Source organism: Anoplophora glabripennis, unplaced genomic scaffold, assembly GCF_000390285.2.
Source record: "Anoplophora glabripennis isolate ALB-LARVAE unplaced genomic scaffold, Agla_2.0 scaffold601, whole genome shotgun sequence".
In the NCBI taxonomy this organism is placed as follows: Eukaryota; Metazoa; Arthropoda; class Insecta; order Coleoptera; family Cerambycidae; genus Anoplophora; species Anoplophora glabripennis.
This window is the reverse complement of record NW_019416677.1, coordinates 30,471-47,721: the sequence shown is the minus strand read 5'-3', so window position 1 is coordinate 47,721 and position 17,251 is coordinate 30,471. Positions and strand designations below refer to the sequence as shown.

General features: G+C 32.7%; 1 protein-coding gene across 3 annotated transcripts in view; it reads right to left on the bottom strand.

Annotated features, from left to right (window-relative positions):
• Positions 1 to 6,593: 6,593 nt before the first annotated feature.
• Positions 6,594 to 17,251, bottom strand: part of LOC108913429 (band 4.1-like protein 5) — a 38,758-nt gene continuing 28,100 nt past the window's right edge. For 2 of the 3 annotated variants that reach the window (XM_023455217.1, XM_018718981.1), the window contains 5 exons: positions 16,177 to 16,355; positions 15,995 to 16,114; positions 12,126 to 12,229; positions 11,678 to 12,058; positions 6,594 to 6,974 (listed from right to left, as the gene is read on the bottom strand). In XM_023455217.1, coding sequence (XP_023310985.1) covers positions 6,798 to 6,974; positions 11,678 to 12,058; positions 12,126 to 12,229; positions 15,995 to 16,114; positions 16,177 to 16,355 — 961 coding nt within the window. In that variant the 3' untranslated portion in view covers positions 6,594 to 6,797. The remainder of the gene's footprint in view (positions 6,975 to 11,677; positions 12,059 to 12,125; positions 12,230 to 15,994; positions 16,115 to 16,176; positions 16,356 to 17,251) is intronic. The other variant, XM_023455219.1, reaches the window with a different exon arrangement.

Below are 17,251 nucleotides of genomic sequence, written 5' to 3'. Positions count from 1 at the left end.
TTATAGATTTGAACATATTATGTAGATTTGGTGATACCACTTATACACATCTATTACAAATAGTGATAAAAACTATTCTAATTTTTGAATGGTATTAGGCTCTATATAAAAAATATTTGAAAACATGTTTTTTTAATGCGTTCTTTAGGCATTATATAATTATTGCATGATACAAACAGTAAGAACAAAATTAGTTAATACTATATATATATATACGATTCTAACCTATATGTTTATTCTATGATATTAATACCTTAATACCAAAGGTAGTTTAAATACTTACTTCTACCAGCAGGTGGTTGATGCACGTCACTTAACTATTTCAACAAGCTTTAAATTTCACTTTCCACTTTTCAAATTAATAAAAACGTTATTGAGTCACACACTTATACATAGAAAATATAGTACTAAGACACGCGCGAAAAGTATCTTCGTAACAACGTGCATCTTCACAAAGCAGTCAAAGTCCAACATACCTAAATGACTATCTCTGGGCTACCTGCCAAGTAGTCCAAATTTGAAGAAGCATCTCAAGAAACATCTTTTTGCAAAAGATAACAATAGAGTGAGGATACAGATTTTTATTTTGAAGGCCATCATTTTTATTTGATGAATAAAGTTGTTATAGGGTAGATGGTTCAAAATTATCAAAGAATTCACAAGCCGTTTGCTTCATTATTGGGAACAAAACATTTCTAGTGCCCTAGACTTATTACGAATCGATCAAGAAAGTGTAGATGATTATTACCTCCACATTATTACCTCCACCATTAGAAGGAGTGAATAGTTTATACATGAAGAAATACTAGAAATATTTCAAGTCGGAAGTGATGGAACGAAGACGCCATATACGTACCAACAGTAACGGGTTCTCAGAGAATGAGGAAGTTCAGTTCTATAACCCGAATAAGACAAAAAGGCAAATTGTGATAAGATTAAATGACGAGATGTATACGATCCAGATGAATACCCAGTCCAAGTAAATAGATTTCCAACATAACATTGCTCCTTCCCGCTCGTACAACTGATCGTTCCGATCAAGATATTCCATTCATCAGAACGACTTTCAAACCAATAGAACCGCCTCATAATTTACAAAACAATCAAGATAACTGATGAGTTTCGTAATAAAGGAAGTAAGTGTCTGATGATCGAAAAGTGTTTGTCCTATTTGGATTCACAATTACTTTATACAGAAATCGATGTATTACACCTTTAAAATAACAGCATCTAATTTTATTGGTGATAATTGGTGAATATGCCGCCTCCTCTCCCGCACAAGTCTCCGACTTCTGGGCTAATCCTCGTAGTTAGAATGAGGAGTAGAGATATTATTATAATTATTATTAATTGATAACAAACAATAAATTTTAGTGTAATCTTTATTTAATTCAAAATAGACAATTTTAATTAAAAAAAAAACTTTATTTCTATATACGGTCATAATTATCTTCATCTGATTATGAATTATCTCGTTTGTTATTGACTTTACGACATAAATGTACATAAACAAAGTTGGAAATAATTATATTTTCTACATTTTTGATCTCTTTGATTTTTTCGCTATAACCAATATTTAAGGTCCTACGCGTTTCAAAGTAATTGTTTTTGCTCAATATCTCGGCCATTTTCAACTTTACAACAAAAATGGGAAGGACTGAAGTTGTTGAAAATGCGATTTCCTACAACTTTTTTTTTACAAATTTTATCGTGCGATCGATATTTTTCAAGATAAGGGGGAAAATAGTGACAAAGTATAATTATTGAATTATCTCGTTTGTTATTGACATTACGACATAAATGTACATAAACAAAGTTGGAAAGAATTATATTTTCTACAATTTTGATCTCTTTAATTTTTTCGCTATAACCAATATTTAAGGTCCTACGCTTGCAGTAAAGACGCGAGCGTAGGACCTTGCGGGAGTTGGTTTCAAAGGAATTGTTTTTGCTCAATATCTCGGCCATTTTCAACTTTACAACTAAAATCGTAAGGATTTAAGTTGTTGCAAATGAGATTTCCTACAACTTCTTTTCTTACAAATTTTATCGTGCGATCGATATTTTTCAAGTTAAGGGGGAAAATAGTGACAAAGTATAATTATTGAATTATCTGGTTTGTTATTGACTTTGCGACATAAATTTACATAAACAAAGTTGGAAAGAATTATATTTTCTACAAATTTGATCTCTTTGATTTTTTCGCTACTGCCAACATTTAAGATCCTACGCTTGCGGTAAAGGCGCAGTAATATGAAAATAGTTTTGACAAACGTTTTTTTTACGTGGTATCCCCAATAGGCCTAATCTACGTGTCATTGCTTGCAAGATAGTTGCAACTTCTGCCGTCTTCCTCTTTATAAAAGTTTCTTACAAACGTTAAAGGTGTAAGCCATGTTTTTTTTAAAATTTATTTTTTCTTATAAAGTTTGGATCATTCTTGTTCATGACCAGCTGCCGGTGACGTCAGGCCTATGGAATGTTGATCCCTTGAATTTAGTTAGGCTTGCCATAGGCGTAGGACCTTAAATGTTGGTAGTAGCGAAAAAATCAAAGGGATCAAAATTGTAGAAAATATAACTCTTTCCAACTTTGTTTGTGTATATTTATGTCGTAAAGTCAATAAGAAACGAGATAATTCAATAATTATACTTTCTCACTATTTTCCCCCTTAACTTGAAAAATATCGATCGCAGGATAAAATTTGTAAAAAATGAAGTTGTAGAAAATCACATTTGCAACAACTTAAGTCCTTACCATTTTTGTTGTAAAGTTGAAAATGGCCGAGATATTGAGCAAAAACGATTTTTCCTTAAATTCAAGATGGCGGCTGATGCAGGGGTGGAATTCAGTCGCGATTCTGAATGTACACTACTATTGACCCCCCCTAAAAGTTAGAACAATAAAATTGTGGTCCCTAATTTTTTCCCGGTTAAGCCCTTTTTATGTCTAACCCGACTGGACTACTCAGGATTTTTCATAACCTCAAAAAACCGATATTCTGAACAATTAAACCATATAACCTTAAGGCCGGTGTCCCATGCATCCGAATTCCGATGATACGAAGGTCCGAAACTTTTACCGCTCATTTTCATCCGAAATTTTTAGTATTCATACGACGTCGGAAAAAGTAGAAATAATTTTAACTTTTGTCCGAAATCATGTTTTTTAACCTCACTTTTTAAGTTTTTAACATACTGTGATTGTTGTTTGGTATTATATTTACAGTCAAATAAATGTTATATTATCATTTCGAGTGTAGAAAACGTAATACTACGTATATTTTCTAAGATATATAGCTATGGTTGTCATTTAAAAATGTTTCACCTTCATCTTGTAATAAATTCCATGGTTCTAAAGTTGATTTCTATGAGATTAATTTCGGATACATGTGAATTATACTATTATCATTCGTATGAATTAAAATATTTTCCGATATTGTACATCGAAATTCGGATGTACGGGACACCGGCCTAAGACTCAAGCTTCCAATGCTAAATCCAATTAACCAAATCCCATAAACATTTAACCCAATGATATCCCAACCTAATAAGGCCATGAACCCAAACCCCAATAACCCTATAACCCCATAACCAAGGGAATAAATCATAGACAATTTGTATTATTGCAAAACATCACATAGCTGAGGACTCTTTGAAAACCCTAGTACTCAAACCCAAAATGCATCCTATATATTGATCTAGTCATTTCACATGACCGGTCTTTTCATGTAGTCATTCTAGTAATACAATTTTTTGGGTTATCTATTATTATTGGATTTTCATTTCATTTAATCTAATCAAGAGAGATTATTAACATTAATCATTCATTTATTTATTTTAGTTTTTTTGATTAATTTATAGTACGGACTATCCTACAAATTATTTTTTTTTAACGCTCTTATAATATGATGTACGAAATCCGATCGCACAGCCACCTCGTGTTGTACATGGGGTAATGCTAATGCCGACGGTCCTACGAATTAAAGTTATACAAAAAACTAGATCGACTGTAACATTCGGTTCTTTGGTGAATGGGATCAAAGTACAAGGTAATGAAGTTGTGGTTAGGGAATTGTGGGGTTATGAATTGTAGGGTCATGAGGGTTTTGGGATTTGAGTGCATATGTTCTTAAGAAATTCTCAACCATGTTAACGTTTAGCCGTAATAATGAACAGATAAACTCCATTTACAGGATAAATAAATTACAAACAATATTAAAGATACAAACAATATTATATAACAGGAACAATACGTTTTTTTTTAATGTAACACATTCAGAGAGTGTAGACTCTCTGAATGTGTTACATTAAAAAAAACGAACTAAAAACAAAAAACGAAAAAAAGTTATATCAAAATAGTTACACGTCCTTACTAAATCTCAGATCTATAGCTCTAATTACTTGATTGAACATTAATATCACATAAATTTGATAACATATTAAAATTATGACACATAATATGCACTGGAGACATCGTAAGACAACTAGACCTTGCCTAGCACTGAAAAATGTGCGATTTCCACGAGCATTTGCGCGCGGAACATGGAAATAAAACTAACACAACAAAGCCGGGCACTTTAATTTATTATGGATTAAATTAAATAAAATTTTGATACTAGATAGAACTCTACGAAACTGCAGAGAAGCAAAATTGAATCTATTAAGTAAAATAGTATGATTATAACCTCTTTCAGGATAAATGCCGTCTACTTTAAGTGATGAAAAATTTAAAAATCTTCTTTGGATATTTTCAAGTGAAAGCTTTAGGTAGTCATAGCGCGGATACCACACTATTGAACAGTATTCCAGTTTTAGCTCTTACGTAAGAATTATACTCTTCAAGGCAGTTTCACTAAAAAATAAGAATGATAATACATCCTGCCCAGTCGCGGCGCATGAACATTGATTGAATGTGTTCTGCTTAGGGTTGTCACATACACCTACCAAATGCATACATAAAAACGGCAGCCGCCGGCGCACAGTGGGACGAAACGCCACTGTCGCATTCAAATTACTCTACACCCCACATAGTTCAACTGTTTCGGGTGAATTTTTTTTTTCAAAATGTTCGTCTTGAATGTCCCTATCGATCTGTCTTTTGGGATTTTTGATTTCGGTCTTCATTTTTTTGAAAATTGAGTCCAAAATTCGATTTATATGAAAAAAACCTGATTTTCGGCGCAAATGTGGTCCTACATGGCGCAACTTGATGTTTTTCGAAATTTTTTTCAGCTGAAAATCTTCGTTTTGATAAATACTACAAAACTGTCTGCGTCAAAGTCGGGAGAAAAATTTTTCATATTCGCAAAAACGGTCATAATGTTCCAAAAATTTTCGTGGCGATTTTTTAATTTGAAATTTCGCAACCTGGAGAAAAATTAGATGAACCAAAAGTTGTTTAGAATCACTCGAGGAATACTCAAAAAAATTTTCCAGAATTTTTGATATTTCAAAATTTTTGGATTTGGACATTTTTCTCCCGACTTTCACGCAAACAGTTTTGTAGTATTTATCAAAACGAAGATTTTCAGCTGAAAAAAATTTCGAAAAACATCAACTTGCGCCATGGAGGACCACATTTCCGCCGAAAATCAGTTTGTTTCATAAAAATCGAATTTTGGAGTCAATTTTCAAAACATGAAGACCGAAATAAAAAATCCCAAAATAGGGATCGATAAGGACATTCAAGACGAACATTTTGACTTCACCCGAAACACTTGAACTATGTGGGGTGTAATTTGAATGCGACGGTAGCGTTTCGTCCCACTGTGCGGCGCCACTTCAAGGACGCAGAGTGGGAAATTACATATTCGCCGATCTTTCCAATATTTCCCGGCGGGCTCCGCAGAGTCGCGATTGCCACCAGAATCATCTCAGACGCACTTACAACGATACTGTCACGCATGCGACAGAGCCCTGCACCCCTCCAACAGCGCAGTAAAATTAACCTATTTTTCGAAAATTCTCCCGCCACGACAAGGAAGCCCTGATTTCCGCTAACATACCGTAGACGTCCTCCCTAGACGATGCAAATATGCATGCGACACAGCACTGTACTCATACGATTATCCCGCAGGAAGACCATAATTTCTTACATCTTTCCAAAATTTACCCTCCAAACCACCCAAATGAAATTACCGCCAAAAATCCTCCATTCCCGACGACGACGCATGCCTGATCTTTCCTAATAAGGACAGAGAGCACCAAAACTTTCGCCCTTTTCGAAAATTGGCAAAAATTAAATCATCCTAGAATTCTCACTCGCGCCCCTAAACCTTAGGGCCGGTATACTAACCCCAAAATTTTCAACTCTTAAAAGACGTCCGGATTTGCATCCAAACGTTAACTCTTGTTTTCAGCAGTTCAGTGACCAGGGACGGTGACCTGGCCAGAGTGTGTATTCAACTTGAACAAAAGTTTAAAAAATTGTGTTGAAATTAAAGACACATTTTTATAAAACGAATAAAAAGGTTTTATTTTGTTGTACTATTTTCAATGTTCAATTACAAGATAAGGTTGACATTTTTAATATCTTAAGCTCCTTAAACTTCAAACAACAAAATTTTTATTTAGAATATAAAATTACATAATAAATGACATTATAACAATAAATTAGATTTATCTGAAATATAAAAAAATAGTAATTATGGCATTAAGTATTAAAATATTGCTGTGTAAGTAGCACATAATCCTAATAATACACAGAAAGTAACAAACACTTCCACTTTCTGTTTGAAATCGTAAAAATTTAAAAATAATTAATCATCCGTACTTAAAATATTGTCGATGTAACAGTCAAAGTTGAGTGGTAATCACAGATTTTCTAATTATCGTTGTTTCTGTAGTGTTTAACTTAGAAACTGGAGATGATACCACTTCTGAAGAAACCAGCCAAGGCGACAGTTTGCTCAGATTCGGGCTAACTGGAGTAGAAATTTTCCTCTCAATCGAATCTTCGTTGACATTCTTTATCTGAAATTAATAATTACAAGAATTTTTATATTAATATTTATAACTGAAAAATATATATTATATAATGAATGGAATAACATATTCGGTAATAAATATTTTTACATAAAAGTTACCACTGATAAAAATTACATAAATAAATTACAGAAACAAATAAGGATATTAATAACTTTATAAGTCTAGCCTCAAAAGTTATAAATATTCAAGCTTGTGAAACACTGAATATACACAAATTTCTCAAATTTAGCACAAAAGTACTTTTGAATTTGAATGAAAAATGCAAAAAATCCAAAATTAGAAATCTTGATTAAACACAAATCAATTTGTATTTTAATTATCCTTTCTTCATTTCAGAAACATAATCTAAAATTAACATCAATATAAAAAAAAACAAAGACATCACATTATCTGTATCTACTGGTTGTTTGGGTCAAAATTATCAATTATGCATTTAAATCTTCAGCAAAATTATAGAGTTCTCGAAAGATTAAATTATCAATTCAAATGATCATTCATCTATAATTTTTATTATGTTAATTAAAGATGGATATGGCAACATACAGGATCATCGTATGTTGTATTTAATGGTACGTAAATAATATTGTACACCAATTCAGAAATGGCAGACATCCATTTTATACAGGGTGTTAGAAGTTTGACTGCCTTAATTTTAACAGACGATAGAATACGTTAAAGTAAACAAAAAAAAAACATATATGACATGGGTCTTAAACTCAACCATTTCCGAGAAAAAAATTTGTCTCCAACTTGATGTACAAAAGTTCTATTAATTAAGGAATATTGACATAACTGTGTGCCTAGAATATCATAAAATACAAAGTTTATTACTTTTTTGAACTTCTTTATGCTTAATTCTAAAAAATAATTAGCGTAGTAATAAATTTCAAATTCGATAAAATTCATATCGAGCAATGTGATAACACTGATAACGACGGGGCGCACAGTGGTCGGAAATCCGAAAAAGCTGGACAAAAGTCCAAAAAGGCTTGTATCATCACCAAAAGTGGGGAATCTATGTTTTTCAGGTCGCTAGAGCCGAATTTGCAGTCAAAAATCTCAAATTCAAGATGGCCGATACAAAATGGCCGATATATCACGTTAATTTATTGAATCTAATTGAAATTTCGAGTGCCTCTGGTATTGAGGTTGTGTAAAACGTATGTAAGGTCGGACTTTGAGGTGTTTGAGGTAATTAATTATTATTAATAAAGTACGAAATGTAAATATTTGCGATATAAGACATTATTTGGATTGAATTCATTTCGAACTAAATAATTTCTATATACTATTGGAGCTTATTCTTGTTATAAAGCTTATTCTAATTATTTAGCTAATTCTAATACACATGAGTCATTCGCATCATCATCACCTGTCACATAACCGTCAGAGCATGAAAATATCACCATAGCTTCCGTTGAAAAGCTTTTCACATTTTCATCTATCTTGCACCTAAAATGATGATTTGCGTTTCTAAATTCTCTTGGAACTTTCCTTTCAAAAATCGAAAAATTTATTTTTTTATTCACGTAATTTTACTGGTGCCTGATCCTGTCGAAAATGATAAATTATGAATTGAAAGATCATAGAAAATAAGTTCATCTATAATTTTGTTCATTTTATTTTCGTATTCTTCTCAGAAAACACTTTCATTTGTTACCCATATCACGGGGGTGCATAAAAAATAACTGGTCCGCCATTTTTGGATATTCGATATAGAATGACGTCACTTAGCTAACCATGCATTGTCATCCAAATTAAACGTGCATGCAAAATTTCAGCTCAATCGGTTGGGGAAACTGTTTTAAAATTCAGTTGCAAAATGTGACCCATACTAACAAGGCAAGTTAAATAAAAGCTTGTAAAAATATGATAAATGGCACACGAAAAAGGTGCATGATCATAAAAAAAAAAACAATTTGAATTAGAAACGCTCATTTGGAACGCGAAAAGACACTAAAACGCTAGGTATTGTATAACTAAGGCCTCTTACAATAGTAAATCGGCCGTGCACGGAGGCACAAAAAATGACTCAGAACCCCCATCCGGAAAAATCCGGTGGTTTTCTTTTTTGATATATGAAATTGACACTCCTGTCCGCATTTTCCAACTTTTAATAGTGCAGGATCTCTTGGGATCACAACTATTTCGATAATTTACGATTGATGTGATTTGAAATCGATGGAAATTGCAAAAAGTTTTTGTTAAAGCAATAAAAACATGCAACTTTCGAAAAATGAGGTTCTACAAGAACAAATATATTCTACTTAACTCCAGGAACACCTTCTCTATTGCACACAACGATTCGTACTCTAGTAAAAATTTGCACGTATTTTCAATTCACCGCTTTTCGAGGGGTCAGTGGCAAGTGAAATATGCTAATGTGTTGCAGCATACTTCCGATAGTTGCTGTGGTGTATACACATGGTCCAGCTCTCTGTCACTTTAAAGAACTACGCAGTGACTCCTTCTCTAGAATAATCTGAAGTATTAACGCAAACCAACGACTTTGAAATTTCGACTTTTGTCCAGCTTTTTCGGAATTCCGACCACTGTGCGGCGCCAGCAGTTTATTAACACGAGGTATTAAGGTGTCCAGCAACCATCAATACGCAACTCAGGTTGGTATCTAGATTCGACAGTGTCGAAGTGTTTTTTGCAAACCACTATTTCCTTTTCTTGGGGTGTTTTCTAGCGAGTGCGCGAAAATTGGATTTGAAGGTGTCATGCTTGCATCGAAAATGGTGGTGTACATTTTGAGCATATGTTGTAGATTGTTTTGTACTTGTGTGTTTAAAAATGACTGATTTTGCTTTTTGGTAAGTACCTAAATTATTTTTAATATGTATGATTATTTGGACGACGTGAATTTTTCGGTACTCTAATTACATATTTTTCAAATACATAATTTGATTAAAAGTTAAGTTCCTATTTTAAGAGATTCATAATTACTAAAATTAGAGCTAAAATTTATGCACAACACTATCCTCGTACTACAAAATTGATACATTTTATTTTAATTATTTAAAAACTGGAAAACAATAGGGTTGTTGACTATAAAAACAAACCATATACAATTTGTTGTTGATACAAAGATTTTATATAAAAGAACCTGCCTGTATAGTAAAATTTTAAATATATGACAAATTAGTGGTACAAATCATTTATGAATTTTTGTGTTACTTAAAAACTAGTCTGACGTCATAAGGGCAATTGAACAAGAAGCTAGTAGCGATCCTATTGCATAATTTTGAAGAAGAAAATATATCACAATTGTCCATCAAACCCTCTTACCCTGTTTCCTGTTTTTTAAACAAAAGTGACAGTAGTGACACTAGTGACAGCAGTCTATCAAATAAGAGTATTTGTGACAGTTATTATTAATTTCCTGATTGTAATGGATTCAACAAAATTTAAGTGATGTTTTGTTCCACATTCCACATAGCCAATTGCATAATCTCCATAAGACTCCCGAAGTGCACTATAATTTTCCGTAAATAAATAGGTATTTATATTTATTATTTATATTATAAATAAACACAACAAAATAATTCATTAAATATGTTAATACTTAGTTGACTGCTTTTATACCTCTGATTTCGCCAATATTAAAACGGTCGTCTCTTTTTAAAAATTCAATTCGTGATTATAAAAATATCAATTTTCGGTAAAATTTGCGAAGTAGCTTTCACAAATTCCGTTTCACACATACTGCTTTAATTCTAAGGAAGGAAGATATTAAATGATTATTACTAAATAATATTTTTACTTAATAAAGGAATTCAAAGATTAAGGAAAATAACTCGTAGACTTGAAAATATTTTATGCGACAATGTCACTGACAGGCTGACACTACTGACAGTGTTGACAGAGTATCTTCTTCCTCCAATTTTTTCCTTTACGCAATCATCTACACATAATTTCACTACAAGGTGCCCCTTATGACGTCACAGCCGTTTTGAAATATTATAAAAAAATCAGTTTTAAATAATTATTTTAAAACTGTTCTGACGCATTTCTCAATCTCTAATTGTGTATACACACTAATTAGTACGTGTAGAATTATATTATCTACTTTTTGAAATTTGGTCAACAACCCTATTGTCTTGAAATTTACTAAATGTTTCACAATAATAGTTGTTTACATTTTTTCCATAGGACAAGTCTGCCGCACGTACACGTGGTGTGCATCAGCTGTTGTCACGGTGTGATGAAACTTCCCTAATACTCGCAGTATTTTGAAAACTATTAACCTTACGCCAATATAATATACAACTTTTGTTCATTTATGATTACTCTATATCTCATGTTGAACTAATGGCAGTCAAACTTCTTACACCCTGTATTATTATGTAATTTTCAAATTAAAACTTTTCCTTTCCCTATGACATGACGTACTGCTTTTAATGTTTTAAAGAGTAATGTAATAGATCTTATGGATAAAACAAGTTATAAAATATTCTTTTTCCACTGACGCCAAAGATGAATCATATGACTACCCTAGCGACAAATAAAATAATTAATTACGCGAAAACTATTACAATTATTAAAAACTTACAAGAGTGAACACAATTACTTTTAGAATACCATCACCATCAGCGTCTGAGTGAAATGAGAGCAAATGTTTTATGAAAAAATTACTTATATTCTAAACATAGCATGCATACAAAATTACAAACATGACTAACCTTAGTTTCCACTGACACATCAGTTCCTTTTACATCTTCCTTTACCTCATTATCACTGCAAAATGGATTATTAGGATGGAATGGATTTACAGAATGAAAAGGATTCAACGTGCTTTCATCTAAATAATTAGTAAAAGGATTGAGATTCAATTTCTCTTTGTCGGAATTATTAACTTGACATATCTCCAATTTTCCATCGTTTTTTCCAAAGAATGTGACAGTGACCGGTGTCGGACATCTTTTCATTGCTTCCTTTTCTTCGTTTTTTTCTTTATTATTATCTACGTTATCAACATTTTTGGGCAATTTTAATACGGAACTGGTTATGATAGGAGGTAAACTCGGTGGACCACTGACAGATAAAGTTAATTTATCTCCACCCTAAATTCATACACAAACATGTAATCACAAAACAAAAGCAGTAGTTAATTACAATATATCTGCTTACCACTGAAATGAAAGTGGCAGCATTGAGCGATGTTTCCTCCTCTTTTGCTTGGACGAACATCTGATTGGTTAGTTTTTGGCTCTGAAGCTCTTCCTCTGCTTTTGCTAAAGAATTGTAAAATACATACATTTTGAAACAAAGAGTTCTGAAAAAAGGTGCTATAAATCAGAAGCTGGTAGAATGTCAGAAAACATGTCAGACTATAAGCCCATTGTCCTATTTTTTGAGTTTTATTATTTAATAAAGTTTTAAATGAAGATTTGAATACAAGAAAAATTAAATGTATATGGGTATGTGCATGTATGGAATTAAATAAGAAAATAGATAAATGAGAGGCTGCTAATTGCGAAAGATTATATGAAACAGGCACTCCTAGGAAAAAAGTTTTGTTTGTCTGTTACATTTGAAATAATGCATAAAAGCAAAAAAATTAAAGGGTCATAAGAATTTCCAAAATTTTTCCGTGATTTTTGACAGACTGTATTAGGTGAAAATGGTCGTATCGGGAATTAAAAAAAAAGCAAAAGCAAAGATCAAGATGACACTTCGCAGGGGTCTTCTGGGTATATCGAACTGTAAAAGTCATGCTGAACATTAGTCATTTTGTAAATATTTCTATAGTCTGTTTGGAAATGAAAGAGAGTAATAAAACCCCGAGATAAGAACCGGCCATGGGCGTGGTAATATTTCGTTTCAGGTAATTATCGGGTAACACTAATGCTAACAAAAATGACAGGGATTGGAAAATCGACTATCTACAGACTTTTAAAGGAAACAAAAAATGAACAAGATACTGTAAATCCCCCAAAATCATCTACAGGGAGGTCAAAAGTCGTTATAGATGATTTCTTCAAAAATGTCATTCGCAGAAAAGTACACTCATTTTATTTTAAAAAAGAAATACCAACGCTAAACAAAATTTTAAGTGAACTTTCAGAGGACAACGATTTGCCAAAAATCAGTAGAAGCAAATTATGGGCCGTCTTACGAGAGTTGAATTTTTGCTGGGAAAAGCAGAACAGGAAGTCAGTTCTTATCGATAAAGATGAAATTATTTGTTGGCGAAGATCCTACTTAAGATCAATTAGAAAATTCCGTGACGAAGGGAGGAATATTTATTATCTAGACGAAACTTGGGTCAACGAGGGATATACTGTAACAAAAGTATGGCAAGATAAAAATGTAAAAAGTTTTCGACAAGCATTTTTGGATGGACTTTCAACAGGGTTCAAGGCACCTTCAGGTAAAGGGCGAAGATTAATAGTGACACATATAGGTAGTGCCAGTGGTTTTGTAGATGGCGGTTTACTTTTATTTGAATCTAAAAATACAGGTGACTATCACGAAGACATGAACGCAGATGTTTTCGAAGAGTATTTTACACAGATGTTGGATCTTATTCCTCCGGGGTCTGTAATTGTCATGGATAATGCCAGTTACCATTCACGGCAGACCGAGCGGACGCCTACGACTGCTTGGAGGAAAGCCGATATAATTCAATGGTTATCCGGAAAAAACATTTCTTTTGAAACAAATATGGTGAAAAAGGAACTTTTGACACTTGTCAATCTTAATAAAGATCAGAAAAAATATGTTATCGATGAAATGGCAACAAATCGCCAAATAACGGTACTACGGTTACCACCTTATCACTGTGAACTTAACCCAATCGAATTAGTCTGGGCGCAGGTAAAAGGAGATGTAGCGCGAAATAATACGACGTTTAAATTAAGTGACGTGAAAATTTTGTTAAAAAATTCCTTGGAACGAGTAACTGCAGATAACTGGCAAAGATGTATACATCATGTACAAAAAGAAGAGGAGAAAATGTGGGAACTCGATAATTTAATTGACGTTACTGTGGAACCTATCGTTATCAATCTAGGAGACGAAGATAATTCATCAGAATATTCAGAGGATGAATTTTAATATACCTACTTTTTTATTTTCTTTATTGTACATTTATACAACACTACATTTACTCACCATAATTTGAATTTTCAAAATACATATATTTTTGTGTGGAATAAAAGTCTATTCATTAAATTTAAATAAATATTTTGATAATAATATTGAATAATTTTATTTGAATTACTAAAAACCCTCTTAACCCGGTTAAGATGCTTAAAGTGGCCTCATGTTTTGAAATGCTGTTTTTATATTGTTTACTTATAAGAGAAATGGGCCGAGAAATTGAAGCGGTATAGAGAAAGACAGATTGTTGGGGATTAAATTTTAGCTACCTGCTACATTTTAGTACAGTCCGATTGCACAAAGTTTTGTTAAAAGTACACCTCATCTATACTGATAAAACATAATATAAAAATATTGAATATAAGCACCAGTACTACATTTATTTACTATTTGCATACATAATGAGCTTTTATTACTCTCTTTCATTTCTAAACAGACTATAATTTAGCCGCCAATTTTCTAAAAAACCATAAATTAACCTTTTTTTCCTGTTTCTTAAAATTCGTGTAAAAGATGAAAAAAAATTTTCTTTAAGAAAAGTTGCGACAGCATGTTCGTGGACTAGGTGACATAACCCAAATTATTTTTGCCAATTTTTTTCTCAACAACTTTTATTAATGGTATATTGTTACATTAGGATTAAAAGTGTTGTGTGACAACTATTTTGACCTCTTATATTTATTAAAATGGTTGATATTCGAGAAGAGCATGTGGCATTGAAATTTTATTTTCTGCTCGGTAAAAATGCACCGGGAGCAGTTGACATGTTGTCAACAGGTCATAAAGAATATGCCTTGAAATGAACTCAAATCTATGAGTGGTATTTGTGATTCAAACGCGACGACATGGCGATCGAAGACATTCAATGGCTGGGTCGACTTTCCACATCCAGAACTGATAAAAATGTGAAAAGGAAATAAAATTGCTGGCTTTCGTGGAGCTCAATGTAACGCATTTTAGTCGAGAATTGCAGCAAAAGTCGTCCTCCATTTGTTAGCCTCTGATAAAAAAAGCCGAATCCTGTTGCTGTGTGGCGTAACTTGTTGGACCACTTGGAAGTAGACAAGAACTTTTTTGACAAAATCACCACTGGGATGATTAATGGTGTTATGGGTATGACCTCAAAACAAGTCAGCAATCGTCAAGTTAAATCAGCCGTGAAAACAATGTTGAAATGTTTTTTCAGCGTTTGTAGCATTGTGCACCCAGAGTTTGTCCCTAAACATCAAACAGCGAACCAGGTCTTCTCCCTGAGTGCATTTTTAGCAATTTTAACAGTTCTTTCTTTAAATGAAATTTTATAGTATGTGACACAATGCAGAAAACTTAAAATTATTTCTTAAAAGGCAATGATCACAGCTAGCTACCGCTATAACATGATGACTCACAAGACGTAGGTAATATACAAAAAACAATATTTGTATTCTGTTTCTACCATCTCTGTATAAATAACACATTTTATTCAAAACACACTGTACAATATCGGTGAAAGAAACTGTATGCAAGAATTATATATTTTTTTATCATTCCATTAGGAAGAAATTCACCAAAGCATTAAAACTCTATACTATAAGATCTATGACTGAAAATCCCTAAATTAGTCAACAAGCAAGATGTTAGAAACAAATAAGCGGTAAAGCATAAAAATTATTGCGCAAAAAGTTCACCACCTGAGAAATGGAAATGTTGGACATTGGATTCTATACTATCGAGTAGTTAATCAACTGGCCTGAAAAGAAATCCACATCAAAATCTTAAAAAAAGAACAGACAGACACATGCAACAATAAAATTTGTGTTAAATTACTGTTCTTAATTAAAATTACCCAAACCGAAATGGATTTTCTTCAACTTACAATTAGGAATTGAGACATGTTAACATATTTTGTTGCTTACCTTTCAAAATATTACACTTTATTTGTCCTGGTGGTAATGGTTTTGCTATGCCGGAGATTTTAGAAATGTTATTTGGTATTTCTGCAGGTAAAGACTTTGACCCACAATCAAGTTCTGATTCTAAGGAATCCAAGAAAATTAGTACAACAATTACTATTAATGAAAAAAAAAAAAAAAACCACCTTCTAGTTTGTTGATTTCATTTCTTTTCTCGTCTCTGTTAAAGCCGCAGAGTGACTCCTTGGCCAGACTTTTAAACAAAAAGTCTAACTGGCTGTCAGTATTCGAGGGTGTTGGGCTGATGGGTGGTAAAGAATCAGTTGATGTGGTAGACATGTTCCGCGGTACGCACAGAACAGGACTGAAAAGGAAGAACATATAAGCAGGGTTGACATAAGTAAAAGTACAACTACTAAATATTAGTAACTATTATTTTGTATACAGGGTGATTCACATATTATCCAAAAAAATTTGGGAATAGATGCGGTGTGATGCGTGTGCGGTGTGAGTCAATATCGTAAAAAAAGTTTTTTTCTAAAATCCGAGAAAAAAATTATTGAAGTTCTAGTACATTCAACCATTACATAGTTGGATACCTAGTCTCTAGCGTCATTCGCCATACGCGTGGAGAGCCACGTGGCCTCAGCGACTCCGAATACTGAAATCCGATTTTACAATCGTCGTCGTTGTGATAGTGTTTACAATAGTTTTTTAGTAGTTAGTGTCAAAAATGGTTTGCATTTTCTAGCTCCTCGGAGTTGACGGATATCGTTTTAATTTATGGTGAAGCAAGACAACATTTGTGTTTACACGTCGGTGGATAAAATTTTGTACAGTTGTAATACCAGGTATTTCAAATTATTTTATTATTTAAAACCACAAATTAAATTTATTAATTAATAATAACAATAACGGTAAAATTAGTTGAATTTGATCAGGTTTTACAGTGGACCAGTTTCCAGTGCCGTGCAGAAGCATATTTTTAAATCATTTTCGAACTGCCCTTTTTGATTTTTTCTTTACAAAATTGTATTTGTAAGGGTCTCCTATATGTCCAAAAATTATTTTTTTTGGAGAAGTTCTGAATCACCCTGTATATTTAATATTTTTACAAAACCATAAACATGTATATGATGTGTGTCCACGAATGGAGTTAGTAGACACGAGAAATTCATGTACAGCAGCTAACCTTTTTTCAACATTTGACTTGTACAGGGTACCCGCAATTGTCTAAGCCATATAAGTTAAGGAGGATCA